The 13,007-nt window shown below is 38.3% G+C and overlaps 3 protein-coding genes across 3 annotated transcripts; 1 reads left to right on the top strand and 2 right to left on the bottom strand.

Annotated features, from left to right (window-relative positions):
- Nucleotides 1-636: 636 nt before the first annotated feature.
- LOC113768284 (protein seele) lies at nucleotides 637-3,761 on the bottom strand. Its single transcript, XM_027312569.1, has 9 exons — nucleotides 3,605-3,761; nucleotides 3,413-3,439; nucleotides 2,760-2,839; nucleotides 2,128-2,200; nucleotides 1,874-1,931; nucleotides 1,541-1,592; nucleotides 1,358-1,382; nucleotides 1,141-1,232; nucleotides 637-1,022 (listed from the first exon to the last, which is right to left on the bottom strand). The coding sequence occupies exons 1-9, from the start codon at nucleotides 3,710-3,712 to the stop codon at nucleotides 989-991; spliced, it is 549 nt and encodes a 182-aa protein (XP_027168370.1). The 5' UTR covers nucleotides 3,713-3,761; the 3' UTR covers nucleotides 637-988.
- Nucleotides 3,762-4,146: 385 nt separating this feature from the next.
- Nucleotides 4,147-10,687, top strand: LOC113768352 (chaperonin CPN60-like 2, mitochondrial). Its single transcript, XM_027312673.1, has 18 exons — nucleotides 4,147-4,288; nucleotides 4,415-4,436; nucleotides 5,033-5,164; nucleotides 5,711-5,870; nucleotides 5,998-6,173; nucleotides 6,604-6,699; nucleotides 6,783-6,887; nucleotides 7,227-7,313; nucleotides 7,412-7,501; nucleotides 7,639-7,719; nucleotides 7,794-7,862; nucleotides 7,942-8,019; nucleotides 8,651-8,746; nucleotides 8,824-8,923; nucleotides 8,997-9,100; nucleotides 9,184-9,289; nucleotides 10,032-10,110; nucleotides 10,252-10,687. The coding sequence occupies exons 1-18, from the start codon at nucleotides 4,251-4,253 to the stop codon at nucleotides 10,355-10,357; spliced, it is 1,725 nt and encodes a 574-aa protein (XP_027168474.1). The 5' UTR covers nucleotides 4,147-4,250; the 3' UTR covers nucleotides 10,358-10,687.
- LOC113767852 (LOB domain-containing protein 22) lies at nucleotides 10,572-12,609 on the bottom strand. Its single transcript, XM_027312056.1, has 3 exons — nucleotides 11,846-12,609; nucleotides 11,109-11,200; nucleotides 10,572-10,630 (listed from the first exon to the last, which is right to left on the bottom strand). The coding sequence occupies exons 1-3, from the start codon at nucleotides 12,607-12,609 to the stop codon at nucleotides 10,572-10,574; spliced, it is 915 nt and encodes a 304-aa protein (XP_027167857.1).
- Nucleotides 12,610-13,007: the final 398 nt, after the last annotated feature.

Raw genomic sequence — 13,007 nt, 5'->3', positions numbered from 1 at the left:
TTAAGAAACTTGGAAGAGGTAAATAAGAAGGCTGCATGTAGATATAAATGGTGATATATTAAGTGCCTTTGACATCAAACCTGGGAGAGGCAAAGCAAGAAGGATAAATGTCAAAATTGAAAATAAGGCCTACATATGTATGTAGTATGTACTGGTGCATTGAGATTTAACTTTTTACACCTAAAGTATCTTCTCGATTGATTTAACATTTATCCGAATACATATGTCGAAACCATTTCCGTGTTTATTGTATTCGTGTCTACATTTTTGAATACTAAATGTTACAGACGAATATAGCGTATAAATTAGAGGATTTGTAGTTCAAGTTGCCCAGAGTTACAAAGCCTAATCACGTTTCCGTGTAAAATCTAGCTCAAAGTAACACATTTATTCATTTCTTGTTTCTTTCCTCCGAAAAGTTTGGGTGTGCATGAAAGACTGAAGAGGGCTGAGTCGGCTGGGTATCCATTTTCTTTTCTTTGACTAGAGTTCCTCCAGAATACCTGCTGGGCTGTGATGATCTCATTGATCATGTAGCCTAGACCATAACTTACCAAAAGGGCTTCAGTACATTAATGTGCTTCAGCAAGCTAATTCAAATTGAGTTACCGAGGATTTCATCTTGCTTCATAAACATGGCAAAAAAGACTCTCAACAAACATTAAAAGCTCAATGAAATACGAGAGTACATTTCAGCTCCAGTCCAGTTAAAAGTTCCAAAATGTTCAAACAGATAATTGATAACCGGTCGTAGGAGGACAATTACAAGTGTAAAGTTTCAAAAGTTCTGCATCATGGCAGCAAGATTAGAGGGGAAGACGGCAGGGTGGCAGTTTGAAGGTGGGGGAAAAAGAGGGGCTTGAGTAACTAGAGAAAATGCTGTAACTCTTCTTCCTTGTCTTTCGCTGTTAATGAGGAATACCATGGCAAATTCAGTTATTAGGTCAGCCTCTCTCTTTGCCTGACACAAGAAATTAATGCAATTCCCTTAAAGCTCATCCATAACTTTGCCATCATCGTCACTGCAAGAATTAAAAAACTGTTAAATTAATACACAACACTGGTACATTCTCCCCCCCCAAAAAAAGGAATACACTACACCCTCTTGGAAAAACTATTATGGTAAGGGCTTGAAACTACCTAGGTTGATCGCAATATCTTCCAAGGTCCTCACACAAAACCTTGCTCACACTTCCAGCTTTAACAGATCCTTTCTTTATCAATTCTGACAACTGATTTGAGAATTGACAGCAATTCGTTCACGTCGGTCAGTCATAAATTTTATTTTCCAGGCACTATCAGTATTGACATCACACAAACAAAACTAAAATAGACAAGGGAAGGAGAAGTGGCTCACCTCATCTTCAGTTTCCTCAAGTAACCTAGTCACACAGTTAAAAGCTTCAGAATGACCAAAGTCTACGCATAACAAAGATGGGCAAAATGCACACTACAAGGCAATAGCTGTGGTGCAACATAAAATTATAGAAAGAAAAAGAAAAGGACCTTTTAGGAAGTTACATCTTGTTCCATGTCTCACCTTCCACAGAAAGAGGATATAGCTTTTGAATAGGCTCGAGCTTCCTGTTTATCTGCACAAAACCAGAAAGTAGTAAGATCTTAACCAAACCTCAAACATGTGTTACCAGTGCGTTAGAGACACTCTTTTAACTCACAGGACTTCAAACCCGCTTTGTCATTAAGCTAAACAAGAGGTAGTCCAGTTATCCCTTCTTGTGCCGTTTTAGTAAATGAAACAGATTTGTCAAATGAACTTAAACCACAGTGATATTTTTTTATTAAGAGGCATGATGGTTATTGACTGATATATGCTCAAGTACTCTAAAGAGTCATGTGATTATCAAATACTTACTGGTTTTAAGGATGTCCCAGTTATCCACTTTCATCCATACTTGTGTGCTAGAGTCTACCTGCCAATTGAAGCACAAGCATTATCATCATAATTGATGCAAATTCTCACAGGAAGTGTGACTAAACTATCAAGTTGTTCACATCATTCGTAAGGAATTTTTTGCTAATACAGCAAACTTTGTTGTAAAACACACACAAGCAATACTAAATTGTAGGTGGAGATCACAAACAAAGATGTCAGTTAGAAAATGCTACCTTCTCAAGGGTATAGTCTTGCATCTTTTCACAAAGCCCATCCAAAAGATCGACCACTCTCAATTCACTTACCCTGTTTGAAAGATTGTAGACATGCAATTATCAGCCTTTCATATACACAAGCACACACAAGGATGATTCTGATTGAAAATTTGGAGTTCAGGTAACTGGATTCAGCCAACTTAGTGTCCACCAGATCAGAAGTTATCTTGAACAGTAAGAGATTAGACAATGCGATGACTAAATGCTTCCTTTGATTACCGGAAGAAAAAAGAAAGTGATTTTCTTTTAAGTTGTTGCGAAGACTATGTACAAGTGTGCGTGGAGTGGGTTTGTCTATTACAAAAGGTAGGAAGCAAGTTTACATGTCATACACAGTATTTGAATTTATCGTGGAACCCAAAGACTTTAAAATTGTGCCATGATAGTTTCTCCAAGTTGAAACCGAAATTGTGTTATGGCAACTCAATCTGAGAGCAGACCTTAATCGTGACCATAACCCATTTTGAGTGTAATCACCTATTCTCTGCTCAACTTTTATAAGGCCTTAAACATTACAAGCACAAAATATGCAACACAACACAACCAACAATTCCAACCAGAATGAGGATAGAATCTGTTAAGATCTATACCTGTAATCTATTACCTTTCCTTGGCGCTGACCTTTAGCATCCAACCGGTGTCTCATATCCAGATGATTTCTTGGTCTTTCCTGTGGGGTGCATGCCATCAATCCTCAGAGAAAATTTCACAGAATATGATTTCAAATGTGTAGTCAAAGGAGATGATTAGAAGGGTCTCTCTCATTCCATCCTAAACTTGCCAGTTTCATCGGACGAGTCCATAAACTAGCCAACCGACAAATAAGCCTTGAATCTAAAAGGCTTTGAAGTTTTCTTGCTATTACACATGGGGATTGGCAACCAGACTTGAGGTTACATGCTAAGAAATATAGGTGGGATTCCTAAACAGTTCGGCTGCCTGTGATTTATTTCCTTTTGCTATTCTCTATTCTTCAGCTATCACAGCTACTATGAAAAATCTTTCAAGTAATAGACAGCTACAATGATCGAGGACCAAAATCTGAATGTAACATAAACCCAAAACCAAGTCCATATTGAACCGAGATTATGACAATACTACCGTTTCTTTTCATCCCAAATTAAAGAAATATCGATGCTTATATGAGATTTTGACAAATCCAAGTCCAGATTTACACTTAAACGAGACAAACAATTATTAAACACCAGAGAAAGGTAAATTTTAGGAAATAAAAATAGCTTACATTCATGAGACCACGCTCTAGCTCCTCCTGCAAAATAAATCAAAACAGTTGAACCAACGAGACTGAACTGTAACGCCAGCCATTTTGCATCCAAAAACGTAAATTAATTGAAGAACAAACTGGCGAAATATATTGTATAGAAGCAATAAAGGAGAACAAATTTTTGAAAAGAAAAGAAGATTGATCACTGACGGCAATGGCGGTGCAAGCAGCACATTTGTCGTCAATAGAAAGGCCGGCAGAAAACAGTGACAGTAAGGCAATGGCAAAAACCAGCCGCGACGACGAGTCCTCCGCCATTTCGGAGCTTCTTCTCTTCTTCTTCTCAGCAGTTGGCTGTGCAATTGTTGTCTGCGTATTCATTTCTGGGCCGGTTTAGGTTTACAAAGGAAAATTCAACTGGAACGGGAGTTCCATACTTCCACGTCGACCAACGGAAATGTAAGTGTCATCAGCCAATTAGAGGTTGCCAGCCATGCAAAAACTTTGCTTTTCGCCGACACGTAAGATTGATACCCCACCTCTCCTCTCATGGGCCTTGGGTTTGTCGATTTTAGTAGTAAATCCAATTGTGAAGATCTTCTAGGTTCAGGCCCAATCTAGAATAGCCAAGCTGGTGAAGAGTGAAAACACACCCCAGAATAACTGCACCAATAATAAAGAAATGAATAAATATAAATAAAATATAAGCAGAGACAAGAAAAATGAACGGGGATTGATTTTAGGCTATAGCCAGCCAAGCTAGACGACGAGAGGTTTTAGGCCCCCGCTTAAACCCTCCTTCCTTCCAACACTCTCTCTTTGGATCTTTCTCTATTCTCTCGCGAATCATAATAGTATGTACCGAGTTGCTGCCGCCATTGCTTCATCAGTCAGGTAATTTTTGTTGCATTCATGATTTTTACCTTTTTTTCTTTTTCATATTCACTCAGCCCCTCCACATATGTAAAGCTAACAACTTCTTTTTCTTTTCTTCTTTTCTTGCTTTGCTGCATTTCTCAGGTCCTCTGCTACCAAAAAATTGGTAACCAACTCTCTATGCTAATTCCCTTCCCACCATTTATTTGCTCCTCCTACCTTAATCTAGTTTGTACTAATATTATGTAAGCCATCGGTTAATTTACATTTTGCACTTTCTAGAATTTACTAATACTAATATTCATCCCTCCACTTCTTTATGTGCCGACATTTATGTCGAAATAGGCTTGACAAGAACATACAAATTATTTCAAGGTTGCGCTTTTAGTAAAATATTTATCATGGGTTTTGCTTAATGATGAGATTGCACACCCATTTTAGCTGCCGGTGGAAAAAAGAGAGAAGGAATGTTTATGTCTCGATTTATTACTGTTTGCCCAAAAAAAAAAGAAAGAAAAAGGAAAGAAAACGCTTTCCTGGTTTATTTAGCTTACGAACTGGTTAGTTGTTTTGCCTGTTGACTCTGATCGCAAGGTGGTTTGCAATGAGAACTATATAGAACTCATTCTCTAATGGAGGTTTCTAGTAATATAACGATTTAAATACCAAAGCAGTTAGCTTCTGGTGCTTATTTGTTTTCATGTGGATGTATTGGTCCGTGATTTTTTTTTTTGGGGCCACCTTGTGATTTTTGGATGTTAGGTATGCAGTCGTTTTATCTCTAGCAGAAATTATGTTGCCAAGGATATCAATTTTGGAACTTCTGCTCGGGCAGCTATGTTGCTGGGGGTTAATGAACTTGCAGAAGCTGTTAAGGTCACCATGGGACCAAAGGTATATGGGTCATTTTGTGTTTCTCCTAAAAAGGACATTGTTGTATACTTTAATAGTTATTGAAACTTGTATGATGTGTTCAGGTTTTTATGGATTGGCTAACGTTTGAACATATAAATGTCAGAGTGACTTTTGATGTTGCCTTGCTGTTCTTACTGTTCCACCTTAACTCTGCGTTTGCTTAATGAAATAAAATCTTTCACTGACTGCTGCAGTTATGGTGATTGTTCATGAACATAGTGAAAAGTAATTCCTGAATTCCCTAGGCCATACTAATACAGAAAGTTTCTTTTTTCATGTATAATTTAATTTTGCATGTCAAATTTTTCATGGTGTAAAGCATTGACGGAGAATCATTTTACATCCAATAAATATGGCTGGAGCTTGTGAGCTTTGAAAGTGGCGAAATATTTTTGAATTTTAGTTAGCCAAAATTTGTTGGAGATTTGAATACAATTTTTCTGACAACCACAATCAATGCGTTAGCAGGAGAGAAACCATTTAACCTGTTGACATTTTCCTGTTTTTTCTCATGCTTATACACAGGGCCGCAATGTCATTATTGAGAAAACCAATGGGGCTCCTAAGGTCACTAAAGATGGTGTTACTGTAGCCAAAAGCATCAAGTTCAAGGATAAGGCGAAAAATGTTGGTGCTGAACTTGTGAAGCAGGTTGCTAATGCTACTAACATTGCGGCAGGAGACGGTAATGTCTTAGCCTTGTATATCAAACTGTACAGAATCCCTATTGACTGAAAAAAAAAATGCAACTGGCATTAGACATCAGGAAAAAGAAGAAATCTAATCACATAACTGAAATCTTGTTGTAACAGGTACTACTTGTGCAACTGTCCTTACTCAAGCAATTTTCACTGAAGGTTACAAATCTGTGGCTGCGGGTGTAAATGTGATGGATTTACGTAGTGGTATGAATATGGCTGTTAATGCTGTCATCCAGGACCTAAAGAGCAAAGCAATGATGATTAGCACACCTGAAGAAATTACACAGGTGATAACTGAAAGTTTTTTTTTTTAATGAAAAAATTCTGAAGTAATTAACTTTGTAGGTGGCATAAACGCAGGAACTGGAAAGTAGGCAGCATTAACCCAGTCACCTGGACAGAATCATTTATGTTAATACGTTGTTAAAGTGAACTATAGTTACCTACTTCTACCTTCTTGAGTTTTTGTGGGCTGTGATTTGCAAGTAATCTTCCTATGTCCATATTTAATATATTAAAGGAATAATTGATGTGTTTAAGGCTTTAGATAATCTTTTTAACTCATGGAAATGGATATACCGTGGCAATTGTTTCTAGATGCTTTTTAATTCTGGATTTAGTTGGTGGCTTATTCAGGACAAGCATATTTCTTCAATCTTAATTATTGCTTTTGTCTTATTGTCTTTTTTCAAAATGGGCATGTGCTTTCTGTAACAGGTGGCTACTATTTCTGCAAATAATGAGCGGGAGATTGGGGAACTGATAGCAAGGGCAATGGAGAAAGTTGGGAAGGAAGGGGTCATAACCGTATCTGTGAGTCTGCATCTAAGTTTATTCTCTGAACGCTATTTTCAAAATCTTGTGCTGAAATTTAATCCCAATTTGCAATCTTGCAGAGTGGGAATACTCTGGATGATGAATTGGAAGTGGTGGAAGGGATGAAGCTATCTCGTGGATATATGTCCCCCTATTTTGTTACAGATGCGAAGACTCAGAAATGCGTAAGCGAAATCATGTTTTGCAAACCCCTAACTAGATTACAGTTGACAGATTTTTAGATATGGATAGCCTATAGAGTGTGATAGCAAATTTTATAATCTTCTACTAAATTGCTTAGAGCAGTTTAGTGAGACATGCAAAAGGGGAAAAGAAAAACAAAGATACATGTGTGAGACGCTAATTAGTCTGCTCTTGTTTATGATATTGCTGAACCTTCATCTTAATCTCAATGTTTGAACATGTCATGCAACAATATTTTCTCATGTGCCTGAAAGTCCTTTTTTTCCCTATGCTGTAGATCTCTATTCACATTGTGCAACTGGTGTTGTATCTGTACACAGGAATTAGAAAATCCTTTGATCCTTATTCATGATAAGAAAATTTCGGACATGAACTCACTTGTTCGAATACTAGAGCTGGCTGTAAAGGTAATGACATTCTTCTGGTTGTTTGTTCTCTCTGTCATGCAGTAAATGTTTGGTTGCAAGGTTTTTTTAACTTTTTGTGTGTTTTCTCGTCTAAATAGAATCACAGGCCACTCCTAATTGTTGCTGAAGATTTGGAGAGTGATCCACTTACAATGCTTATTATAAACAAGCATCAAGCTGGGATTAAGGTAGTTCATTTCTTGGCTAAGAACCACTTACTTCTTGACTTTTGATATCAGATATGCAACAAGGTATGGTTTTTATCGTTTAACTTCCAAATTTATTTTTCACACTTTGATGTCAATCATCATTACTTGTCTTTTAGGTGTGTGCCATTAAAGCTCCAGGTTTTGGGGATAGCAGAAGAGCAAATTTAGAGGATCTTGCCATTTTAACTGGGGGAGAGGTCAGAGAAGACCCAATATTTTTCATTTTTATGCCTTTTACACCTTACTATTTGACTTGAAATGTTTTATGCAGGTTATAAGTGAAGAAAATGGTCTGAGTCTTGATAAAATTAAGATCCATATGCTTGGTAATGCTAAAAAGGTCTGTTTACTTTTGTGCACTTGTAAGCACTTGTTATATTGTTGAATTCTTCCCTCATGTTTGTGCTTCTTGGGAGCAGGTTACTGTTTCTATGGATGATACAATAGTTCTCCATGGGGGCGGGGATAAGAAACAGATTGAAGAAAGGTGTGAACAGGTACCAATGGCTTTTCTGCTATTATGTGCTGATGGATTGTAGTTTTATTTGGATGTCATTCTTGTCATTTATCGAACTTTGCTGCTGGTGGGTCTCAAGCTTTTAAAAGTGGTGAATAATATATACTGAATTGTCTGTCAAGTATGACTAAAATATGTGGATGAAGCTATGCAGTTTTGTGAAGCTTCTTCTATCCCTTGCTACCCAATAATGTCGGGACCTTTCGTGTATTTAACAGATGCTGTAGATATCTTACAATCTAACTTGACCAATGCACCTCATCTATGGAAAACGAATAAAAACTCACCTTTGGTTACTTCTTTGTGATATTGGACTTTGCTTTTTTGACTTCCATTACTATCTGAGATTCTTCAAGACAAAGGACAATGTGCCCTTTATGTCTTTTTCTTGCTCATGGTGAGATGACAAAGTTTGCAAGAATACTTTCTTCCCAGGCCTTTCACCTTTGATCTTTCCCATCCTTCTACTTCAAGTAAACTTTCACAATGAAAGTACAGTTATTTATGCTCATTTATCTGGACAATGGCTTGATAATGCTGAGGTAGATATTGATCACAAGATACTAGGTGTTTGGCATTTAGAAACTAATCACCAACACATTCTTGAACAGCTAAGGACTGCCATGGAGACAAGTGCAGCAATGTTTGACAAGGAGAAAGCACAGGAACGGTTGTCCAAGCTCTCAGGCGGTGTTGCAGTTTTCAGGGTATGGCCTTTATTGCTATAGGTCTTCTTTAGACTTGTGTCTTTATTTCTTGTTATACTTCTGTATCTCCTTTACAGGTTGGAGGGGCTAGTGAGGCAGAAGTTGGAGAAAGGAAAGATAGGGTTACAGATGCTTTAAATGCAACAAGGGCGGCTATTGAAGAGGGCATTGTGCCAGGTAATATTGGCTTTTATTCTTGGTCTTGTAGCTTCAGCGATAAAAAACATTAACATGGTAATTATTCTCTTAGGTGGTGGTGTGGCCCTCTTGTATGCTGCAAGATCTCTGAGACATCTTCAGGCTGCAAATGAGGACCAGCGAAGGGGAATCCAAATAATTGAGAATGCCCTTAAGGTTCCTTTTATGTGGATTTCTCCAGGAGTTGACTTACAAGCATTTCTTTCCATCCCCTGATTGTGGACTTCTTCTTGCTACAGGCACCAACTCTTACAATAGTCTCAAATGCTGGCAGTGATGGTGCTTTAGTCATTGGCAAATTATTAGAGCAAGATGACCTTAATTTGGGATATGATGCTGCCAAAGGTTTGTGCCTTTCTGCAATTCCCTTAGAGCCATATTTACTAAAACTGAGTTGCAGAAGCAGCCATTATGTAATTTATCAGGTCTGAATTGGTTTGTCATATTAAAAAAATTTTGAATCCTCAACTGAGAAAAAAGATACAGCTCTCAATCTTTTGATTTCTGATGGTTTTATTCTTAGCTTTGCTACTGTCCTGAAACATTAGCTGCTTCTGTTCATGTATTTCTCTTCATTGTTTATGTCGTTCTTTCAATGAAATGTACAGGATCTAAGTCAGTAATCCTATGATATGTGCTGAGTTATGTGAATTGAATTTTGTTTGAACTGATCAGACAATTTTCTTTTTACTGTTGAGTTCTTTTTATTCTTTGAGTTCTTTGACTTCAATCGCACGGATGACACTGCTGATTTTTGTAAACCACTGACCTGAAGCTCGTATTCACTGTATGATAGGAACTGCTGTACTTTTGTGTTGATTGGTTTGGAACTAATTTTTCACCTATTTCAGTTTGTTGTTTTGTTGTTGCACCAGTTGTGAGAATAGCTCCGTGTTACTCCCTAGTTGCTAACTGTGTTCCACGTAAATGAGCTTAGTGGAGTTGTACTAAGTAGCAATATTATTGTGATTGAGAGATCGTCACTTCTGCATTGGTGGATTTATACATGTAGGCATGTCTGTAGGGAATTTCATAGACTTCACTGTCTCTGTGTTCATGATGCACTTGCTCTCTTTGCCTGAATCAGGTCAATATGTTGATATGGTGAAGACTGGAATAATGGATCCTCTAAAAGTTATTAGAACAGCATTGGTAGATGCTGCAAGGTGAGAGACGCGGTCTTGTCTTTCTGATTTGCTTTCTATTCGCTCTGGGGAAGTAAGCAATTGCTTATATTCTTTTTTGTGCTCTTTTTCCTCTGTTCTTTTTGACTTTTGGGAAAACTTGGTGTTGGTGGTGGTTTGCAGTGTCTCATTGCTTTTAACTACTGCTGAAGCAACTGTTGTGGACCTTGAAGGAGAGAAAAACCCAATGGCAAATCGTGTGCCAGATATGGATGCTATGGGTTACTGATTGAGCAAAACTCGGTGTTTTTGGTCGTGCAAATCAAATGCCAGTGCAAAATACTGGAAACTGGTCTGGGAGGCTGGAAACTTGTCTGTTGTTGAGCTGCAGTTATGCTGCATGCAAAATGCTTCTCTTCAGCCCTTCTTTAATGGAAGAAAACAGGAGCTCCCTTTATCAGATTGGGCATGGAAAGAGTTAATTAATTTATAATTTCAAGATGTTAGGGGAGAAAGGAGGAGTCGCTGATGGTTGTTTCCTGATAATGATGTGGCATAGTCACTACAGAATTCAATATACGAAGACAGAACTCTATCAAGATGTCATTAGCTAAACATTTGGAAAGTAAAAGAGGGGGGGGGGGGGGGTGTGTGGTTTGCAAAAGATTGTCTCACGTGCAAGAGAGGAAATTGCTTTCTAAATAAATGCAACTATATTTGCCTATCTGGCCTGGGGTGGAGAATAATTCTTTAGTGTTTCCCATACCACAAAAGACTTTGATCGTTTTGATATACTATGCAATGAAAATATTCGCTAAATTTTCTCCAAGGAACGAAAAAATGGAAATCTTATTTCCTCTTTAGTGTGTAAACTTTATATCTGAGGGCTACAACAAATTTCTTAATGGTATTCACCAAACAGCGATAGGCTATGCCACATTCTATGGTAGACTATTTGCGAACTTGAAACTCTTCCGCAAAAGTTTGCAGACAGCAATTTCAAGTATTACATTTGGTGAGGGTAAACAATGAGTGAGCACCTTTGAGATCATGGTGATCTCTAACACAATGGAATGAACTTTCATCTTCCTTTAGAGCCGCTTGGTCACCTTTTAACATTGCTTGCTCATCGCTATCAAAAAAAAAAAAAAAAAAGGGGTTTATCAATTAACCAAGAAAGGTAGAAGAAGGAATAAAGAGGCAAAAAAAAAAAAAAAAAGAGGCATACATGATTAATGAGATGAAAATTTTCCAAAAATAAAGAGGCATATTTTCTTGTTCTATACATTTTGCCCCACATTGTTCTTCTCTAATACATATGCTAGGTGGCCTAATCCCCTTTTGTTTATCAGCAAACAGACTGCCTAATCATCTTATCTTTCTTGTTATTTTGGCCATTGGAAAAATTCTACTATACAGCTACATGTAACATACTGGAGATTGGGGCTTTTGATTGCGCTTAGCTTGGTTTTTGCTGAGGTCTCTATCAAGAAATTTGGGTTTGGAATCTTGGATACTTGTTGGTTATAATGTCCGGTTGTGATGTCCATATTTGGTGATCATTTCCTACCTAATCTAATAACGGATATTTCGATCTTCTGGATACACTCTGCCATTTCTAAGCTGGTGAAACATGTACACAAACACGCGTACATTCACTTGCATCCAATTTAATGGTCGGTCATATACACACACGCATAGTAGTTTCTTATAAATATTAGTACTGATTTTGTAGCATCGATATATAAACATATCCACAAGTTTTTTGAGTACAAACCTGCGATGATCAATCGGTTCTTCAGATTCAAATCTGAAGTCGTGTGGATCATCCGATATGCCATCAAACAGTGGCTTGAAATCGTTGCAGTCATTAGCAGAATGTTGCTTGGTTGTGACGGGCATCATTGATGACGATGAAGATCCCTGCATACCCCAAGAATTCGTAGCGACTTCTTGCAAGGCGACATTGTTGTCATTTTGGATAATGTATTGGTCGAGAGGAGGTTGAGGTTGTAGATGATGATAATTTATGTGTAACTGCTCGTACGAACCCAAAGGATCGGCACCAAACATGTCACAATATTGGCTAGTGGAATCCGTAGCATCCTCGGCCGGCACTAACATTTGCTGCTGGCGTTGGTGTTGATGAGCCTGAACTTGAGCTTGAGCTTGAGCTTGGGCTCGACACAGGGCGAGCTGATGAAGAACGAAGTCGAGCTCGAGCTTTGTGTATTCGATTTGGCGCTGTAGCTGGCGTATGATCCGATAACACCCACCAACGGGATCACTTGCACGCACATCGGATTGGAATATGATGGTTCGCATGGCAGCGTCTTTCTCAGGTTGATCGAGTATACGTATTATCTTGGTGATGTTGCTAACTCCAAATAATTTATGGGCATTGAGGAATTGTCTTTGGCGATCATGAGGAAAATAAGGGGCCAGAATGCAGTCAGGAGCGCACTTCCTGCGTTGGTACTTACAAGCAGCGCAAGCCTGGGTGGTGTTAACCCTTGCAATGGGGACGTTGGTGTTATGCATGTTTTCTCCTTTTTAGGAGTGTGAGATTTCGGCTGCGTCTCCGGCGGGGATGGAAACGAAAGCTTTCTTGATCTTGGCTTTCTTTTGGGTGCTTCTCCCTTCTTTTCTCGTTTGGAAGAAACACAAGATGAAATGGTAAAAATGGTGAGAGATTTAAGGGTTGGTTGACAAGTTTGTGAGGAATATCAGGAAACAACCATTCCATTGAATGACTGACATGCATGCATGTGTGTGTGTGTATGTGTGTGAGATTAATGATCAATAATAGTCGGGAAAGTTTTGCCAAGTTGGTCAATTGGCATGTCAAACATTTCCATCCAAGAGGGAAACAAGAAGATATATAACCACCAGCTCTTGGGCCGGTGGCCACCACCAAGCCCTTAAAGTTTTGCCACTCT

The sequence above is a fragment of the Coffea eugenioides genome, chromosome 4 (assembly GCF_003713205.1).
Source record: "Coffea eugenioides isolate CCC68of chromosome 4, Ceug_1.0, whole genome shotgun sequence".
In the NCBI taxonomy this organism is placed as follows: domain Eukaryota; kingdom Viridiplantae; phylum Streptophyta; class Magnoliopsida; order Gentianales; family Rubiaceae; genus Coffea; species Coffea eugenioides.
This window is presented reverse-complemented; position numbering and strand designations above follow the sequence as displayed.

Coding starts and splice junctions, on each gene's coding strand:
- LOC113768284 (XM_027312569.1), bottom strand. CDS start 3,712: ATGGCGGAGGACTCGTCGTCGCGGCTGGTTTTTGCCATTGCCTTACTG. Junction 2,840..3,412: donor TAGAGCGTGGTCTCATGAAT/GTAAGCTATTTT, acceptor TGCACCCCACAG/GAAAGACCAAGAAATCATCT. Junction 1,593..1,873: donor CTGGGACATCCTTAAAACCA/GTAAGTATTTGA, acceptor GGTTTTGTGCAG/ATAAACAGGAAGCTCGAGCC.
- LOC113768352 (XM_027312673.1), top strand. CDS start 4,251: ATGTACCGAGTTGCTGCCGCCATTGCTTCATCAGTCAG. Junction 4,289..4,414: donor GCCATTGCTTCATCAGTCAG/GTAATTTTTGTT, acceptor TGCATTTCTCAG/GTCCTCTGCTACCAAAAAAT. Junction 7,314..7,411: donor TACTAGAGCTGGCTGTAAAG/GTAATGACATTC, acceptor TCGTCTAAATAG/AATCACAGGCCACTCCTAAT.
- LOC113767852 (XM_027312056.1), bottom strand. CDS start 12,609: ATGCATAACACCAACGTCCCCATTGCAAGGGTTAACACCACCCAGGCT. Junction 11,201..11,845: donor GAACCGATTGATCATCGCAG/GTTTGTACTCAA, acceptor TTTTTTTGATAG/CGATGAGCAAGCAATGTTAA. Junction 10,631..11,108: donor AGATCACCATGATCTCAAAG/GTGCTCACTCAT, acceptor TGAATTCTGTAG/TGACTATGCCACATCATTAT.